Here is a 20,646-nt window from a genome sequence, read left to right as displayed (position 1 = left end):
GCCTATGAAAAGCCTTCTCATTATTAGTAAGAACCAGAAATCCTAAGAGCTGTCACAAATGCTGTGCACATGCGTATGCTAGCAGCCAGAGGCGACAGCCAGGTGGAGCTTACAGACTGCTTTGCAACATCCCACAAAATGGTGAAGGAAAAGCCCGCATGAGTGGCTTTCAAAATAAGTCTCTCCAAGCTGGGCCATGAACATTGGCCATGATGCATGGGGAGAGCAGAACCAATGTTTACTTTTAACTCCTTAGCTCCCGGAATTCCTGGCTAAGTCTACTAATACCAATGGAAATCATAACTAAAAACATAAACATAAAAGACCTTCCACAGGGGACAGGAGGAAAAAAAAAAAAAAACAGAAAGTGCCAGTGCCTTGGGCAATTCAGATATACAGTATGCCACAAACTGTTTTAATTAAAATTAAGTTTCTAGGATAGAAGCTGGAATTTAGGTGGAGTATAATGAGAATTCTAAGAATTTTCTCTTTTACCATTAACCAAAATAGCCAAGAGGCTTCAGAACAGTTTGACCCAAGCACCAGATGTCCTCATTTCCACAGCTAGTGGACAATTTAGCAAGGGAGGCTTCCAGAGGACTTCAAAAACATTCATGGAAGTGGAAGGAAACTATATGTTTATTTGGGTATACACACAAAAAAATGTGAAAGCCATGCAGTCTTTCATAATATGCATCTTCCCTGGGATACTCATTTTCCCTTTCTTCTCAAAGAAGATTACAGAAGACTATTTCTCATTTCTGCATGTTTCTCTCTGGTGAGGAAAAGATCACATCAAAAACTTGCTAAACATACACAGGAACACAGAGGTACACCGAGTAAAACACACAAAAAATCACACTGTCCATATGTTTGCCCCCAAACTCTGTGGCCAGGGTCATTTTACAAACCTGAGTCCCTGAATTTGGGGCTGTGTATTGGAATAGGCAGGGGCAATTTATTATCATTCCTCCTCACAACACCTCTAAGAAAATATCAGTGTTCACATGTGAAATGCCTACAGATACATGTGGGCATCGTGTAGTGTGGCGCACACACACACACACACACACACACACACGAGGGGAGCTTCTGAATCCATCTGGCATCCCCCCCCCCATCCCCACCATTTATTTCACTGCTCTTTCATCCAAGGGATGAGCAGTGCACTGAAATTTGGCACGTCTCAAGGTCAGGTGATGCTGCAAACAGAATGTGACCGCAAACGATATGTCTCTGTCCATTCTCCCATCCACATAAAGATGCACACAACACACACCCACCACATTTTGCTTGCTGCAAGTTCAGAAATCTTCATCCCAGAGGATTACTCGCTCCTTCCCCAATGCCTACAGAAACCACAAGCCCTCAACACACACACAGCTGTAAGAGCAAGGAAAGTGTGCTTTTCAATTTCCAGTGGTTCCTGTAGGCACAGCACCTAAAGCAGTTCCAAAATGGACATCAAGTTAAAAAAAAAATACCAATTTTCAAAAGTCTGTAATTATGTATTTACACAAATTACATAATCCTGTATGTATTTACATACAATTACAGATTATCAAGCAAAATAACACAAGCTTGTAGTGTTAACGAGATGAAATAGAATGAGAATACCATCAACAGGACCTGGCAGGGCAGGCCCCCAACACTGACCTCTCAAATCCTTCCACACTGCATGACAGATGGGAAGGGGGTTCGGTCCATGCCCAGTCAACTTTTGCAGTGCCAATGCTGGCACCAAGAAGATCATGGTTTGGCTCTCTGGGCGTCTGTCTATGAAGCTGGAACTACCAGCTCCACAGTGGCTCCGGCTGCCATCCAACAGACTTTGGGTCTCATTAGGACACGAACCTGATGTGAAGCCATGGGCTGGGGACGACTCACTCTACTGCCCAACAGCACAAAGCCCGTGCCTGGACCCTGAGCCACCTACTCTCTCAGAACACCTATTTACACAAATTGCATAAGTCAATATTTATTTATTTACAATCATTACAATTTATTGTATCAACTGCCAAAAGCATATAACATTTTTGCTCTTCTTTAAAAAAAAAATAAAAGGTCTCAAAACAAAATAACTCCAAAAGTAGACGTTAAAGTAGCATTTGCTAGGAATGCACAGAGATTTTAGTCTTTGTCACAATTCTTTTCCTTTTAGACTGATTATCCAGAGACTCGTGCTACTTTAAGATTACTTTTGGCTGTCTTCTAAAATGAATTTCTTCAGTGCTAAATAGTATACCTAGGACATCCTAGAAACTTGATTCATCCCTGTGGTCAAATGTTTAATGGTTTTCTGGCAAAAAACTTAGATGCCTTTTAGAAAAAAAAAAAAAAAAAAACTAAAGCCTGAATATGTCTGTAGCAGCAGCAAAAGGTTAAATAATAAATAAGAGTACTTCTCAGAATTCAGAATTAAAAGCAGTTTCTGTTCAGAAAGCAAAAAAAAAAAAAGAGAGAGAGAGAGAGAGAGAGGGAGAGAGAGAAGAAAGAAAATCCAGAAAGTAAATGAAGAGGACATTCTGCCCTTTATCATAAATCAACTGTTTCATATTGCTTCTGTCCCCTCCACCCAAAATATTTCTTAATTCCAAATCTTAGAGTTAGTTTTCCTTAATGCGTATCAGTAGGACAGCACTCCCACGTAGTCCACCTTCACCACGGAAAGGCTACGTGTATGCGCTCACGGCAGTTAGTCATGCGCTCCTGGTTCATAACCACTTTAACTCACCAGTGACACACTTTTATTTGTCGTAGAGAATGTGCATCAGAGCAAAACAAAATTGGAAGATTAAATTTTAAAATTAGTTACACAAATCCCAACACATTTTTAACTGTCACTTTCAATTCCCCAACATAACCGGAGAGTGTGCGTTATAAATGGGCAACAATTTGTTTGAAATTCTTTTCTCTTAAATATTGCTTTAAGAATTTGGCTCTTTTCACCTTTAGTAAGAAATCGTGTCCCTTGCTCCAGAGCAAGGTCCAAAATTATTGCTTCAAAGGAAATATGTTTTCTTAGGCTTCTCAGCATAAAGTCTTATAAAAGCCTTGTAGAAGATATTCTACACAGTGACCTCCCCTCTTAAAAATAAAAAAAAAAGAGAGTGCTTATGAAGACCATGTTTAAAAACACAACACATCCAACAACTATAATATGTTCCCCCTCATTGTCATTATTGATATAGATTTATTAGTTTCATTTTGCAACATTTATTTTAAGAATGTAAGCAATAGCACTTGACGGGTGCTATTACATAATTACGACAGTTCACACCAAAAGCCATTCTCTATAAAAGATGTTACAATGAACCCCTACGGTACTTGCATAATTTCATATTTGATAGCCAACTGCACAAATAAAAAGTTTACAAGAATGATCCTATTAATCTCTTGTCTTTCCCCATTCCCTCTTAAAAAAAAAAAAAAAAAAAAAAAAAAAAAAAAAAAAAAAAGCTTGCACTATGTGTAAGCTTTTTTCTCTCTCTCTCTCTCTCTTTTCTTGAGAATTTTAAATCAGTAGGAGGTTTGATGGGAGTCCCGCCACTCTGGAGGTGGGCTGAAAGAGAAGTGCAGTTACTGTTTAGCTTTGGTCTATTCTGTGACTGCCCCAACCCTCAGATTTTCCAACCGTGAAGTTACAATGATGGAGTCCCTTAGGAGAGAGGAAATATTACACACACAGAATAAAAGGTTGAGACCCAGTTTATCTTTAATCCTCTGGGATAAGCTATGAAACAAGCAGTCTGAAGAGTGAATACTCAGTGTCATGAGCGATGTGCATAAGTTTACAATAATACGGGCACAAAATAGATTGTCGCCTTTAGTACATTGGGGGTCGTCAGAGCTCCTCGTATCCATGCACCGTGAGACCTCCTCGCATGAACTGACCACAGGTTCATAGCGGACTTTTCCATTTAATGCTTACAGAGCCTAAAGCTTCCAAAATGCCTATCTGGCCTGTACATATTTCATTAAAAATAAACTCTATATAATAAATAAATATATAAAATAAATAAAATGTTGCCTTTGGAATTTCTATAAATAAATTTAACTTTTTTTTCTTTTTTTTTTTTTTTTTTACTAAGAGGTCTTTGCTTTAAGTTCACTGGGATGACACCAGTGAGAATTAACTGAAAAAAGTCTTTTACGTAAGAACTGCACCCTCCATGCCTTTGAAAATGCAGCAGACCCTTGCGCAGGCCACCAGCCAGCATCCTGATGAGTCGAAGTATGGCAGCTGTGCTGATATAGGATGAAGTACAACTGATCAAAAATTTAAAAGCGTGTCTATTTCCCAGCATGCATCAGGCCGTGGTCCTCTCTGCTCTCCCCCTGCGCCTCACCCACGCACCCATTCACTCACACACACACACACACACACCCCTCACACTCACGCCTTCTTGCACACTAAATCAAGCAGGGGGCCCTCGGCAGCCCTCCGGGGGGATGAGCCTTTAAGTGCAGAACAAAATCAGCATGTTCCCATCCAATGCTCCATCAGACATTACGCATGCGACAAAGTTTGGCAACAGTGGAGCTGAGGTGACGACACAGCTAATCAATAAGAACCCACTGCATGAAACCTTTATAGTGGTTACTTTTTTTTTTTTTAAGGGCTCAAGTGAAGAAATTGTCTTTGTCAACTTTGGCTTAGAATATCCTTATATAGTTCAGGTACTTTGTCGGGGTCCACTGGTCTAGGTAAAAAATGGGTGAATTTCTGGTGCCGTTTAGTCCTCGTGCCTTCTCGAGGGGTGCCGTCTTTATTTAATGCAACATAGTATCGCCTTCCAGTGTCCACGTGTTTGTACAGGTTCGATGAGTAGGTGTTATACCAGTTTTCTTCAAACTGTTCTCTGAATACACACTCTTGGGTTAGTTTTTCCTGTTAAGAAAAGAAAAGAACAGAAATAAGTACCCTGCAAAATTAGCTACTTTCTGCAATTAGCTGCAACGTAGGACAGGTTGAGGATCCCTTATCTGAAATGCCAGAACCATTGTAGATCTCTGGTATTTTTTCATTTTGAAGAGTTTGCCTATAAGTAATGAGATATCTTGGGCAGGGGACCCAAGTTTTAATATGAAATTCATTTGCATTTCATAGACACCTTGTATACACACCATGAAGGTAACTCTATACGGTACTTTTAATAGTTTTTGTGCATGACACAAAGTTTCCTGGAGTGGAACTGTCCACCTGAGATGTCAAATCAGTGCTCAAACATTCAGACTTGGGAACATTTTAGGTCTCAGGTTTCTGGACTAGAGATGATCAACCTATATAACCCTCATGAGAAAATGCTGATTTGTAACCCACTTTAGTCCCTTAAACACATTTTGCAAACACTTCTGAACTCGACCAATCTAACAGCGTTGTAACTCCCCTTTTATAATCACTCTTCTCCACACTTTCCCATGGAACGCTTCCAGATGCCAATGATGGGGTGAGGCACGCGCAAAGGACGAGGAAGGCGCTGGGTCATTCTCGGTTTTACTGTGGCAATTAGCTGGTGATCTGGACGGGCACCTCTGTGCCAAAGCCAAAGGCTCAGGTAATGCTTCATCTTTAAAGCGTTTTTTCCAAATGCTTCTCCGTAGACCGACACAAGCAGTACCGCCAGGGATGCCGGGGCCTTCTGCCCTTCTGCTCTCTGAGAGCAGATTTCAGGCTTCAGTGTGCAGTAGAATTACCCAAGGTGGTTTTTTTCAAAATGCATATTTCTGACCTCCAACGCTTTCAAATTCTGATCCAGAAATTCCTGCATTTTTAGCAGGCCCCTGGGAGAATCCTGGCGCATAGAATGATCAGTGTACCTTTTTTAATATTTATTCATTCATTTTTATTTCTTTAAAAGGCTAGGTGACAGAGAGAGAGAGCGTGCCAGATCATCTCTCTGCTGGTTCACTCCCCAAGTGCCTACAACAGCCAGGGCTGGGCCAAGCCAAAGTCAGGAGCCAAGAACTCCATGCAGGTCTCCCAGGTGGGTGGCAGGGACTCAGTATCTGACCCCTCCCCTGCTGCCTCCTGGGAAGTTACCTTAGCAGGAGCAGGACTCTGGGAGGCAGGCATTCCAGTGGCAGCTTAACCTGCTGAGCCACAATGCCTGCCCCTCAGTCTACATTTTAAAGGACACTGTTGTCCCTCAGAACCCTGCAGGGACTGATTCTAGAACCCCCAGAACCTTCCTCCCCCACAGATACCAAAAGCCACATTATAAAAGTCCCTTATAGAAAAATGACCTAGTATTGAAACAGAATCCACACATATCTTCCCATAGAATGTAGGTCATTTCTAGATGACTTACAGTAGCTGACACAATGCAAAGGCTGCATAGAAATTGTTAGACAGTACTGTTTAGGGGATAACGACAAGGAAAGAAAGTCTGCACATGTTTAGTACAGATGACATTTTTCCTCAAATTTCAACTGAAATTTCCATCCTCAGTTGGTTGAATCCACAGATTCGGAGCCATGGACAGAAAGGGCCACCTGTAATATTTCCGATGACTGAGTGGATTTCCTTGAATACAAAGAAATAAAACAAATATTCAGGCCCCATAATTCCCTTCAAGCTATAAAGGTGAAGAGCCCGCCACTTTCTCGGGCACACAGCCACAAGAGGAAAGCCACACTTGTTCTCACATTCCAAGAGCCAGAAGGTTTTCCATCTTCCAAAGCATCTTACACTTCTCCAACTGAGCTGTACGAAAGCCAGGGACCCTAACACTTAACCCCACAGCCCAGGGCTCCTGCAGCTGTGCTACCTGCAGGCAGGAATGACCAGAAATGATATGCATGCCACAGCCCAAAGCCAGGAGCACAGGCCAGGCAGAAATGAATGTGTCTGAGGTGACCCCTGGAGGAACAAGGCAACAGGATTTACTGCCCTTGGTGCTCTACTCAACACTCAACTGAAACTTCCAAAGTCAATACCTTCCTAGATGGTGCTTTTAAAAAATGACACTAGCACCCTGGCACTGTGGCATAGAGAGTAAAGCCGCCGCCTGCAGTGCCAGCATCCCATATGGGCACCAGTTTGAGACCCAGCTGCTCTACTTCCAATCTAGCTCTCTGCTATGGCCTGGGAAAGCAGTAGAAGATGGCCCAAGTCCTTGGGCCCCTGCACCTGAGTGGGAGACCCAAAGGAAACTCCTGGCTCCTGGCTTCAGATCAGTTCAGCTCCGGCCGTTGTGATCCAGGGAGTGAACCAGCAGATGGAAGACCTCTCTCTCTCTTTTTCTGCCTCTGCCTCTCTGTAACTCTGGCTTCCAAATAAATAAATAAATAAATCTTAAAAAAAAAAAAAAAAAAAAAAACAGTAAAATGACAAACATGGACTTTGCTATGGCACTTTACATGAATAAGAAAACAAATGCCATTGGCCTTCCATATCCATGCATCTGGGGTTTTAAGCTATCTTGGATTGAAAATAATCAAGAAAGAAAAATTGTGTCTGTCGTGGTGAACATGTAGACTTTTTTCTTTGTCATTTATTCCCTAAACAAGACAGTGTAGCAACTATTTGCATACAATTTTCATTTTATTAGGAATAAGTAATCTGAAGATAATTTAAAATATAGGGGAAAGGGACCAGCACTGTGGCATAGTGGGTAAAGCCACTGCCTGCAGTGCCAGCATCCCATATGGGCATCGGTTCAAATCCCACCAACTCCACTTCCGATACAGCTCTCTGCTATGGCCTGGGAAAGCAGTGGAAGATGGCCCAAGCCCAAGTGGGAGACCGGAAGAAGCTCCTGGCTCCTGGTTTCGAATCAGCACAGCTCTGGCCATTACAGCCAATTAGGGAGTGAGCCAGCAGATGGAAAACATCTCTCTCTCTGCCTCTCCTTCTCTCTCTGTGTAACTCTGACTTTCAAATAAATAAATCTTAAAAAAAAATAAGTAGGGGAAGATGTGCTAAGCTTCTATGCACAGTATTACACCATTTTCTACAAGGGACTTGAGTATCTATCTGCATTTGGGTATCTGGGAATCCTGGAACCAAACCACAAGAGATTACTGCAAACAAACGCTCACAAGGGCAGCTGACCTTCTTCCATTTCTCTCGCTCAGAAAGCTTTCTACATCCCCAAAATATAGATGTCCTTTTAACGTGTACGCAATAGAGAACACACTTTAGTATGCTGAATTCACAGCTGTCACTTGGGTAACCACCTGTCATCTCCCTCTGCTTATGGACTAAGTCAAGAGGGCAAAGAGGAGAAAGGAGGAACATTTGACAAAACCAATCGATTGTCCAGCACAGGGCTGATGTCTCTGTCTCTTCCCTTAAAAGGCTTCAAACACACTCCACAGCTCAGGGGCTCCTGCACATCTCAGGTAGGTGCTCTTCCAACGGGTTAAAGCACCAAGCAGGTTTTCAACAAAATAGCACCTCACTGGACACACTTTTGCTGCAGCAGGGGAAAGCAGAGGGAAACAGCAATTCATGAGTCAAGAACCACAATGAGGTGGAAACTTTACACTGCTGCTGCTGGGTCCACAGGGACAAAACGCAGAGAACCTGAAGTTATTCCACAGTTCCACGTGCACCTGGACTACTATGGCCAGTTGGAAGGACTAAGAGAAGCCACCCTGCAGAGCAGGGGGCAACCCTTGTCCTCCTCTGTGCACGCGGAAAGAACCCGCCCCCTCGCCCCGAGGGATTTCTCTCCTCTCTCCCACCCTGAGGAAACTTACAAAGCATGTTAAAGGCATTACAGGCTATTTCACTCTTTACTTCCATCTACATAACACATAGTCCCCCGCACTGGCAAGAGTATTCCTGGCTAGAAATGGCTGCTTTGGGTTTGCCATCATTAAATACATTTTCTAAACAAATTAATGTGCATTTCGTTTTCCATTAATGAAATGGGCCAAAGTAGGGGACTGGATGCTGAGCCTTCAGTTGGAGAAAGGACAGGAAAAGCTAACTCAGCTTTAAGATTCCCTTTTCTCGTCAGGGAATCGTGTCTCTAGATCAACACTAGGAAATGTGTTTCTACTCTTAAAAACGAGAGCATTCGCTCCTTTCTGTGGAGCCGAGAGTTAGGCGCTATTAGTATTTCCTTTGTATCTAGAGCACACCTGTAGCAAGGCAGCCTTTCTTGAGCCAGGGACACCTCAGCAGAGGAAGGCCGGGTTACAGGGCGCAAAGGGGTTGGCTGTGGAGGGAGAAGCCTTCCCAGAGGCCAGCTTCACCCCTTGCTCAAGGGAGGACATTTACAGCTGCGTGTGTCACCTCGCCGCATCTCACACGCCTCATCCTACACACAGGTTAGTGTGGAGCACACGTCCCGAGTCAGGAAATCCGAAGGTGTCACAACCCACGCCTTTTAAGCTATCAGAGCATTTGGGATTGCCAATTTTCAGATTCTGGATGCTCAGCTAGGAAGGGCTACACAGACACCACAAAGTCTGAACCGCTTCTGTCCTGACCCTTTCGGGATGAGGGATCTGTCTGTAATACGCATGTCGGGACAGGGTTGTGATCCTCAGGGAACGGGGCTGAGTGCCAGGGAAGCCCGTGGGAAACAGCCGAGTCCTCTTGATAGGGAATGCCATCCCAGTACCGGAACACACCTCCAGTTAAATACACCGGGCATGGAGGCTCCCTCCTGCGGCAGCCACACACGAAGGAGCCTTCCATTTCTCCCCACCCACCCAGTGAGGCTGGGGAGGGGGTCTCCCTTGGGGAGGCTCTGGGGAGGGTCGAATTTGCAGGCTACAATCACGAATGAAGGGCAGTGACCCTTCTCAGAGTCACATGAGGGGGCCTCTGGAAGTTAGTGGAGAGTGAGTAATGTGAAAACATAGTGCGTGGATTTCAGAATTTTTTGGCACCAAAATAAATATCTTTAAAGTGCCTTTTTTTTTTTCCAGGAATTTTGGAAGCATCCTCATATATGCTTCCTTTTGTGTTGCCAAGGAAGGAAGGAAGGAAGGAAGGAAGGAAGGAAGGAAAGGAGTGAGCCACTTTTCATTCTACAGGAGGCAAAGTGGGAAGAAAAATAAAAAGCATGAGAAAATTCAGCAGTGGTGGAGGCATCATCTTAAAATGGAACACGAATTTGTCTTCAGTGTTTTCAAAAGGACTCTCATTCTACATTGTTTTTAAACTTTTTTTTTTTTTTTTTTTTGACAGGCAGAGTGGACAGTGAGAAAGAGAGACAGAGAGAAAGGTCTTCCTTTGCCGTTGGTTCACCCTCCAATGGCCGCTGCAGCCGGTATGCTGCGGCCAGCGCACCGCGCTGATCCAAAGCCAGGAGCCAGGTGCTTCTCCTGGTCTCCCATGGGGTGCAGGGTCCAAGCACTTGGGCCATCCTCCACTGCACTCCCTGGCCACAGCAGAGAGCAGGCCTGGAAGAGGGGCAACCGGGACAGAATCCGGCGCCCTGACCGGGACTAGAACCCAGTGTGCCGGCGCCGCAAGGCAGAGGATTAGCCTATTGAGCCGCGGTGCCAGCCTTCATTCTACATTGTTTTTAAAGAATACCAAAAAAAGGCCGGTGCTTGGGCCTTGCACCCCATGGGAGACCAGGAGAAGCACCTGGCTCCTGGCTTCGGATCAGCGTGGTGTACTGGCCGCGGCAGCCATTGGAGGGTGAACCAACGGCAAAGGAAGACCTTTCTCTCTGTCTTTCTCTCTCTCACTGTCCACTCTGCCTGTCAAAAAAAAAAAAAAAAAAAAAAAATGGCTCGTTGAGACACCAGTTAGGACACCTGGGCTTCACACTGAAGCACATGGGTTCAACCCCCAGCTCCAATTCTTGACTCCGGCTTCCTGTTAGTGTGGACCCTGAGAAGCGGCTGTGATGGCTCAAGTAACTAGGTTCCTGCCATCCCATGGCCTGGCCTGCGTTGCCAGCTCCCAGCGTGGGAACCAACCCCCTACACCCCAGCCATTGTAGGCATCTGAGGAGTGAACTGGCAGATGGGAGCACTTGCTCTCTCTTTTTTCTCTCCCTTTTCTTCTCGAATAAAAATTGTTTAAAAGAACATTAAATAATCCTTTAAAAAAAAAGTTGAATAAGTTTAGAAATTGAGCTGGCTTTTTCCACTGCTCAGTGGTCACGGCCCTGTTTCTCTAGCAGGCCGTGGCAACATCATTTATTCACACATCATACAAATTTCCAGGCCAGCCAGAAAATAAAGTGAATCATTCCACTGAAGACAGCATAATCCACAGCAGCATTTTTTTATGATGGTTAAGAGTTCAAAGGTTTCATACACAATGGGCTATATAACTTCAGTGAGCAAGTTAAATGAGATTGTGCAGACAACACGCGCACAACCACTGGTACAATCCAGCTCCTGTAATTACATCAGTTATGCCACTCCGATAACTCTGCATAACTCAAAAATGGGAATTATCATTAAAAATTATAGGATTTGTATGTTTTTATCATAAATAAATGTTAAATGTTTGAAATGATAAATATATTTACTCTGACTGGACATGATACAATGTATACATGTACTGAAACATCACATAGTAGCCCATAAATATGCACAACTGCTATGTCTATTAGAATATTTTTAAAAGATTAAAGATTATATTACTTTTCCATACCATATACATGCTTTTAAATAGTTTTTTCCTCTTATTTGGGATTATGTCAATTTGTGATTTTTGGTTTACATAGTCAGAATAGCAAAATTTATGGAACTAATATTTTTATGACTATACATCAATACTCAGTGATAAAATACTTAACTGAGGTAAATGTGCTGTTGTTACACACAATAGCACTTCAAAGAACTTGTAGAAAACAGAATTAAAAGATTGTGGCATGAACAATTTCAAAATCTATGTAGTTTTTTCATAATACACATTTTTCCACAAACTTTTTTAAACATCCCTGACATTTCTACTACAAAATTATTTTTCTAAATAAAAAATAAGTAAATGAATGCAAATTAGGTCAGCAAAAAATATATTAACCTGTCTTACTACATATGTGCAGGACTAGGAGAATCATGTGCCTGAAAATAAACTACACACTTTGGAATTATAGAACGCAGATGTTTTACAACTCAGCACATGTTTCCAATGCAGACACTTTATAGAGTATTCCACTATAAAGTGATCAATTTTTGTTTTATTGTATTTCCATGTTTTAATTTTTTTAAGATTATTTAACTATAGCTGTTTATGGCATACCTATCTTTGAACTGATAGATTATATCACTAGGTTTGGGTGGAGAATGTGGATTTAATTCAAAAGCCTACTAAAGTCCATGCTTTGGAACAAAATCTGGTGACGGTTAGCAACTATGGAAACCCCTTTTCACTTTAAACATCAACTTCTGAGCAGTGGGAAAAACTGAAATTACAACTTCAAAACTATTACCAATCCTTTTAAAAACCAAAGTATGAGATAACAATGTGAAAATGACAGTGTGGTCCAAAGAATGCTTAGGAATGTTCTAAGACATACAAACAGATACTGACCTAAAATACTAATTTGAAAATATGTCATCCACACGGGCAGTGTTATGCCCAATGAGATCTACTGTCATTTAAAAATGAAAGCAGTATGGTTTCAAAACTCAAAAGTCAGCAGTAGTTCCCACTGAGAAGTATAGACTCACATCATGCTGCCATTTTAAATCATTATTCCCGTAGTAATGAACATAAAGTGTCCCTTTAACCATACCACCCCAATGGTTGCATTTTTTCCATCCAACGGATTGCTGAAACTCCCTGCTACTTCAACATAAACTACGGGAATGTGTAAACTCATGGTCACGGTCTGTGACTATACTAAGGTCGACTTAGCTGTTAGAGAACCCAAATAGTTAATGAGTTAATGATTTTCACGCAATCATTCATTCTCAATGCTACTGTTTATCACAGTCATGGTATTTAAACGTCCCTTAACCACAGTCGCTTGTACAGGTGTACTCTTCCTCATTAATAATCTAGCAGGAAAGCCTTAATGGGAGTTGTTGCAAGGACCAGGGTGATTAAATATAATGACTACAGGACCATTAAGAAGAAGCAAGATCTTTTAACTCTCGCCTCTGGGGAGAAGTCCCCAACTAGACAGAAGGCAACATGCGCAGAGAGAAGAGGAGGGAGGGCACTGTTTCTCACTGCATTCCAAGCTCTGATCAGCTCTAACCCCCGTGCCCTCCATGTGCTCACCTGGAGTCCAGTTCCCCAAAATCACCCTAAATTCTCCACAAATGAGGTGAGCCTGCCCTTATACACCTGCTCTAGGCTATCGATACTGCCACTGGAATTGTGGGGGCAACAGAGCCAGTTTTCATTCTGTGTCATCAAGACACACAGGACAGTAAGAATCCCCACCTTCTCTCCATTTGAAACACCTTCTCCCCCCGAAGCGTCTGAACTTTCAAAGGCTGGGGTCCTGCTCCCAATCCAGGCTCACACCCACAAAGACACAGAGACATACATGCGAACACAGACACAACCAATCACATACACACATGCACAACACACGTGTTCACACATAAAGTTACACATGCTTCTGTGTGCTCACATATGCTTCTACACACGCATGCACACACACACACACACACACACACATCTTCTAGGCTGCATGCTCACCAGCTACGTGGCACTAAATACGCAGCAGGTACAGAGCCTGCCAAAGGTACCACAGGACAAGCTGGGGCCACTTAGAGTCCGTCCTTAGAAGCTGCCTATAAAAATGAATATCTGCTTAGCAAATCATAGCTCAGAAACTTTCCATACATTTATAGAGGTGGATTCCCACAGGGGAAAGAAAATCTTGTTCAAGGTCTAACAGAATCCAAGTTTGAAAAGATCCATATTCACTTTAAGAAATATCTTGGCACGTGTGAAGGGGCAGCCATGTACACTTAACTGTTCCATGAACAAAACTAGAGAGAAAATTCATCAGATTTCATGCAGGATCTTAGAAGATCTAGTTGAGAAAAATCACATGTAACTTTTCCTACAAGAGCCTACTATTACTGATAAGAGCAGTAATGTCATACAATGACCACTTAAAATGCACATCAAAGATAAGCAAGAGCTGAAAATACTTCAAATTAAATATCAGCCATTAAAAACCGAGAACAGAACAGAACAGGCAGTGGAAGAGACATGGAAAACTAAAAGACTGAGAAGTAAAATTAACACAATTGGGATTCAAGGATCCTGGACAAAGAAAATTGAAGACAACTACTTTGTTTCCATGAAAATCATTGGGCATATTAGAGGGGGGTGGGGATTAAAGAAGAAGAAGAAGAAACAGGTGCCCGAGTTTCTATGATAAACAAAGAGGCAAAATTCACTAAATGGTTTGCAGAAATAAAACGAGAGAAACTGAAAAATTAACATGGGGTCTTCAAAAAGTTCGTGGGAAATGCATATTATGAAACAAATGAGGCATGAATTTCAAAAAATCTTGTACCACAATAAACTTTGAATTCTATTTTCCATGAACTTTGTGAAGTTCTCTTGTACAGTGACAGTATCTGCCCAAAGACAGAACTACTTACTCGACTCCCTTCAGAGAGGTATGCCAGCCTTACAGAGAGACACACGTAACGTGGTAACTGTGGGGGCAGCCTGACTAACCCGCCCAGACCCCTATTTCCTTCTCTGTAAATGGGACTTCGGACAAAGAGATTTCTGAGGTCCCTTTGAATCTCAATCGTAGCAATTCAGTCTTGGACACATCAAAACGTGGAAAGTGAAATTATCCACAATAACTCTGGAAGGACATATTGAACAGGAAATGAAAAAAGAAACTGCCATGGAGCTGGAAACTAAGGAAAGAAACCAAATAAAGCGTGCTGCACGAGTCGGAGTCGCCCGCCCGCCGCGGTGGGGAGGAAGCGGCGGAGGGGAAATGCAGCCTGTGCTTCCGGTGCAGTCCAAGAGAACGAGGTTGCTATTCTGGGAAGGAAAGGACAGGGGAGCAGACAGCCACTCCATGGCCTGACTGCTTCCTCGCTTGTGGGGCTTGCCGCATCCCCTTCACAACCTTGGCCTCAATAAACGTGGCTTGTGGATGAACTATCTGCCTGACCAATAAACCCTACTTCGTGAACTTCCCTAAGAGGATTTATTCAGAAGAAAAAAAAAAAAAAGCTAATCCTGTAAGCAAACAAAAAGGCAATAGAACACTCAAATCTGGGTGGAAATTTGGATGTTTGCACATAAGGTAGAGAAAAGGCAACATCACAGAGAAATGACACCAGGACTTCCTCAGTAACTGGTACTTCAGTGAGACCCCTGTGCTTCACAAATACCTCCAGCTGACCCTGTGTTCCCCTGGGGCACTCCTTTTCCACCCAACATCCACAGAGGAATCCTAAGTCAGGTGCGAAGAAGATAAGACCTGCCTCTGGCACCTTCCCTTCCTGCCTGCATCCCCAGCCCCAGAGCCCACTGTGCATGTCTGACCAAATCTCTCCAGAACCCATCTCTTCCTCCCAAGCCCACCTTGTACACATAAATGGCCCTGCCTCTCCTTAACACTTACAGGAGTGTCTAATTCTTTCAGAACCCTCTCCCGCCACAGCATAGCTGCTTACTTCCAAGGCTAATCAGGGATACTAAGACCAGCCAGGAGTCAGTGTACTCTATCAAGATACCAAGTAAATATGCTGACATGGGCTTTCGTGAAAACATGCCTTGTGAGTGTACAGCCTTGCGAGTCCTAACCTGCATCCCATATCCGAGTGCTTGGGTTCCACTTCCAGCTCCATTCCTGACTCCAGCTCTCTGCTAACGTGCACCCCAGGAGGCAGCAGGTGATGGCTCCAGCATCCGGGTTCCCACCACCCATGTAAGAGACCCAGATTGATTTCCCCAGCTCTCAGCTTTGGTTCCAACCAACCCCTTGACTACTGTGGGCATTTGGGGAATGACCCAGGAGATAGGAGCTCTCTCTGTCTCTCAAATTAAAAAAAAAATATATATATATATATATATGCGTTAAGTCTAAAACCTCAATTCTGATGGAAGGCATTCTGGCTGCTGTGGTGGCCTAGAGAATTCACAAACATGAGTATGTGAACACTGAAGTAATTATAATAATAATCACAAAGAAAGTGAAATCCCTAATGAAAGAAATGTCTTTAGTTATGTGGATTAAAAAATGAAGGGCATATGGGAATAAATTATATAAAACTGACCTGGATAAACAGATTTAACTGTTGACATATAAAAGTATAATTCAAGGGATGCCATGTTTTCATCTGTAGAAAAAATTTTAATTTATTTTCAGAGACTGTGTGATGAGTCTTCATTTCAGAATTTGGGAAATACAGTATCAGTGTATCTCCCACACAGTCGGGACCACGGGAGGTCGCACAAGTTCAGGGTCTCCATGCCTGTCACACACATCCATGAAGAATGTTAGAGAGCAAGTGGGCGCCGGGCAGCCACATGAGCCAAGGTCTCCCCTGCCCTCAATCTCCTCCGGTCCTCACGGCAATGCCAGCAACTGTCCCTCGCGATGGCCAGACCTCGGCAAGATGGAGAAAGACTCCGCAGAGACAAGGCTGAGCCTCTAAGCCCTGTCTATCCTCCGCTTCATACTCTATCTCCAAGTTCAAACGGCTCAGAATGCAAGCATAGAGTGGTATCTTCCATCAGAACACAGCAAATTGGAAATCAGCTTAAAAGATAGAAAAGAATGCAAGCCAGGACAATAGGAGCTGTGGAAAAGTACCTGAAACACAGCAATTCGTATGGAAAGTGGAAAAAAAAAAAAAAAAAAGAGAGAGAGAGAAAGGGAAGAGGAGAGGAGAGGGAAAGAGGTAGAAAGGAAGAGAGTGGAGGAGAAGGGAGGGGTGAGAATGCAAAGGCACCCCAGAGCTGAGAGCACCAGCAGATTAGATGAGAATTCACAATGCAACAAATGATTCAGCGCCACAGCAAAGCAATCACATCAGGCACCACGGGGAGGGGGCTGTCTTTGGCATGACCTTGGCGGGTGTGTTCTTAAAGTACTGCACAGGGCTTCGGGCACTCCATCACAAAGCACAAGCAAACTTCCCTCGAGATTTCAGTAAAGAATTACAAAACTACGTACACATTAGGAGGGAATCCAGTTAGGTCGGCGCCTAGAGAGAGCAGGAAGGAAGACAGCTCCCAGCAACATCTATCACAGTCGTGCTGCCACCTCTCAGTCCTCAGGGGGACGCCCTCTGCCCCAGGGGTCTCAGGAATGCAGGCAAATTTTCTCAGCCACTTGTCCCATGCTGAGGTGGCACCCCCAAGGCCAGCAGGCTAACAAATGACGCTTCTGCACAAGTCAGGCCCTGGCACAGGGTGGGGAAGCAGAAGGGATGAGGTGACCAGGACACTGCTGAAGTGGCCCCCGGGGCAGTGGCTCCCACGTCCCTCCAGTAGGGCAGCTCTGGGTGTGAGGGTCAGGGCACCGTGCCACCCAGGTCACAGAACAACACGGAGGCCGACAGCAGAGGAGCCTCCGAAAGTCAGCAAAGACACATCTGGCGACAGCTGGGATAAACAGAGGCAGAGAAGGGACACGGGGTGGGGGAGAGACAACAGCATCCGGTTACACCCAGCAGCCACCAGGTCTCCAAAGCCTGCAGCGAAGTGAGCCAATCTCTGCTGAGAACACCTGCCCGCCTCACTCCTTCTCCTCTGTGAGTGCCTGTGCCATTCTCTCCCACCCCCACAATTAAGCTTCCTCCTACAAGCTCTCTGGGACCTTTTTGTACATGGTTCTATTGTAACGTTTATCACATCAAATCAGTTCCTGAGTTACATGTCTGAGTCCCCCCCTACACACACACACACACACACACATGGTTTCAGGCTCTTCCTGGATCAGTTGTAAGGTCACCCGCAGAGGAAATACTTTCACGAGCTGTGGTTCAGTGGAGTAGGTACAGTGGAGTCTCACTCTCTGTGGTAGTGAAGTTCTATAAAGTCTCCCAACACGGAACCACTGCTCCAGGGAGAAATTCGAGGTTAGGTTGCGAGAAGCCTCTAGTTCTAACATTTTTATCAACCTATCCATGCAGAATTTTGTTTCATGTAAGCCTTAACTGACATATTAACACAGATCTCACAGCCAAGTGCACTGTAACTGAGGTCTGGATGGAGCTTCTCTATGACACAGTTTGCTCCATAAAGCATGGCACAGCACAGCCTTCTTGTGGCTGGGGACACGAGACAACCCCTTAGCACCGCACATGCAGCCTCTGTACACAGCTATATCACCGACAAGGAACACAAGCTGTGAAACACGTGGCACGAAACAGATCCAGAAAGGACACTGCTTTCCAGTCTGAGCTGCCACAAGAGGACAGAGCATGGCTCTCCTTGCTACGTGTGTGTGTGGAGTCATCTAGAGTATTTTTCTTCTCTGCCCATGTCCACAAATAACCAAGAAAGCGAGAAGAATATTGGTGCGAGAGCTCCAAGCAAACGTTAGCAAGTGGCAAATGTGCAAACGCAGAATCTGTGAATAATGAGGGATCGGCTGTATTTCTAGCACCTGCTAACGCACCTGGCAGGTAGAGCAGTATGTCACCACTAATGTTTGGTGACTTTGTGAAAGCAAGCAAGAAAGCGGGTGTGAACAAGTAAGAGTATAAGTGTGCAAGTGGATTGCGAACAGAAAAGCAAGTGCGTATTTAAGTGTGTGCATGAATGCAAGAGGGAGTAAGTGTGTGACCAAGGAGGTGTGTAAACAGAAGAGTGTGTGTGAATGTGTCAGTGAGTGAATGAATGGAATGACTGTGTGAATGGGAGGGAGAGGGATGGAGGGTGTGAACAGAATATGTGAGCAAGTGAGTGTGCAAGTGAGTGGCACATCCAGTAAAGAGAGTGCTTCCGATGTGACCCCTAATTCTGAGTCAGGCTGTCCAGCAACATTAACTCGAGCACTCAGAGCGACAGCTCCACTTAAAAGAGAAGCAGGAAGCTTTGCCATTCAAAATCAGCCTAAGACACTGAGACTCCAGTCGAGAGGGAGCTTGGGTTCTGTGTGGCTGACAGTCTACTCAGAAAAAGAGGCGACACAGGAGAGGTGGGGTGGCCAGGGTGAGACATGAACTCCCTGGACTTCTGGAATTAGAAGGAAGTAGGAGCAGGGCAGCAGGTGCCTGCTGAATCCTGTTGAACTCACAGTCCACAGCTCGCAGGCAAAATGAACTTCCCCAGTGTGCGGCAGGGCTGGGGGCCCAGGGAAGCAGGAATCAGCCCTGCCAGCAAACCAGAGAAATGCAACACCCATGGCACAAGCCCACCACGCCACACCTCTCAAGCGTATGTATGGCCCATACACCAAGCACTGGCGAAGTCACAGGAGTTGTCCCACAAAGTTCTTTCCATTAAAAGGCACTGACAAGCACAATTACCATCACATGGGCTCCCTCGCATTTGTTATCCAGAAAGGATCCTTACACTCAGAGTGATCAGGAGCCACAGGTTTGTCCATTGTCGACTCTGGGGGTTCTTTGGTTTTGTTTCGCTTTCATTATTTATTTATTTACTTGGGAGGCAAGGGGAGACAGAGATCTCTCATCCACTAGTTCACACCCCAAAAGTCTAAAACAGCCTGAATGGTGGGGGAGGAGGGGAGGTGGCAAAGCCAAAAGCTGGGAACCCAACCCTGGTCTCTCCTGTGGGTGGCAACCCTGGGGCCATCAATGCTGCCTCCAGGGGGTCTGCATCAGCAGAAGCCCCAGTCAGGAGTCAGAGCTGGGAATGGAACTCAGGTACGCTGATGGGACTTAGGCCTCTTAAAACCACTAAGTTAACACCCTAAGTCAACTCTCCTATCATAAAGCAGGTGCTTATTAGTCAGTCTGCCTGGTCGTCTTTTTGCAGTTGAAAGAAGCAGATGTGTTGGGATCCTACTGACAATCATTCATTCCATATGCATTAAGCGCCAACTGCACGCAAGACAGCAGCCATTGAGAAGAAGTAACCAAGTCACTTTCTCCCCAGAGCTTGGACTGCACGAAATGCAACAGCTCTAGTAAGTGGCTGACTCGGGGCTTCCTGCGGCAGCTCGCTCCTGCCTCCCTGCTCTGGCTGCGCAGGCAGGGACTGGAGCAGAGGTCTTGGGGAAGCATAGCCATGAGGAGCAGGGAATCTGAGTGACACCCAGCATGGGGTCAGAGGACCTGAGACCTTGTTTCAGAGAGCTCCAGGCAGAGTGGAGAGAGTGAGAGTGAGAGTGTGAGAGAGTGAGAGGTCTTCCTTTTTCCATTGCTTCACCCCTCAATGGCCACCGCAGCCAGCACGCTGCGGCCGGCGCACCGCGCTGATCCAATGGCAGGAGCCAGGCGCTTCTCCTGGTCTCCCATGCGGGTGCAGGGCCCAAGCACTTGGGCCATCCTCCACTGCACTCCCTGGCCACAGCAGAGAGCTGGCCTGGAAGAGGGGCAACCGGGACAGAATCCAGCACCCCAACCGGGACTAGAACCCGGTGTGCTGGCGCCGCAAGGCAGAGGATTAGCCTAGTGAGCCGCAGCTCCTTTCATGGGCACAGAACCATTATCCACCACCCTCCTGGCCCCTGGGGAAATGCCTCTACTGGGCAACTCATGATTAAAACTAAACCCTTCCCAACCCCTCGACAATCAGATCTTATGCGTTCTATGATTTTGATGACTTTAGCCATCCTAACTTGGGACGTTTTAAATGTG

At 44.8% G+C, this 20,646-nt stretch overlaps 1 protein-coding gene across 12 annotated transcripts in view; it reads right to left on the bottom strand.

The window, feature by feature from the left end:
• Positions 1–1,487: 1,487 nt before the first annotated feature.
• The window catches only part of FGF9 (fibroblast growth factor 9), a 41,078-nt gene continuing 21,919 nt past the window's right edge, over positions 1,488–20,646 (bottom strand). For all 12 annotated transcript variants that reach the window (XM_002712799.6, XM_089303729.1, XM_089303720.1 and 9 more), the window contains one exon: positions 1,488–4,891. In XM_002712799.6, coding sequence (XP_002712845.1) covers positions 4,646–4,891 — 246 coding nt within the window. In that variant the 3' untranslated portion in view covers positions 1,488–4,645. The remainder of the gene's footprint in view (positions 4,892–20,646) is intronic.

This window comes from Oryctolagus cuniculus, chromosome 9 (assembly GCF_051225735.1).
Source record: "Oryctolagus cuniculus isolate XC-2025 breed Fujian yellow rabbit chromosome 9, ASM5122573v1, whole genome shotgun sequence".
Classification (NCBI taxonomy): Eukaryota; Metazoa; Chordata; class Mammalia; order Lagomorpha; family Leporidae; genus Oryctolagus; species Oryctolagus cuniculus.
Note: the sequence above shows the minus strand (reverse complement) of the source record. Positions and strands in the feature narration are given on the sequence as shown.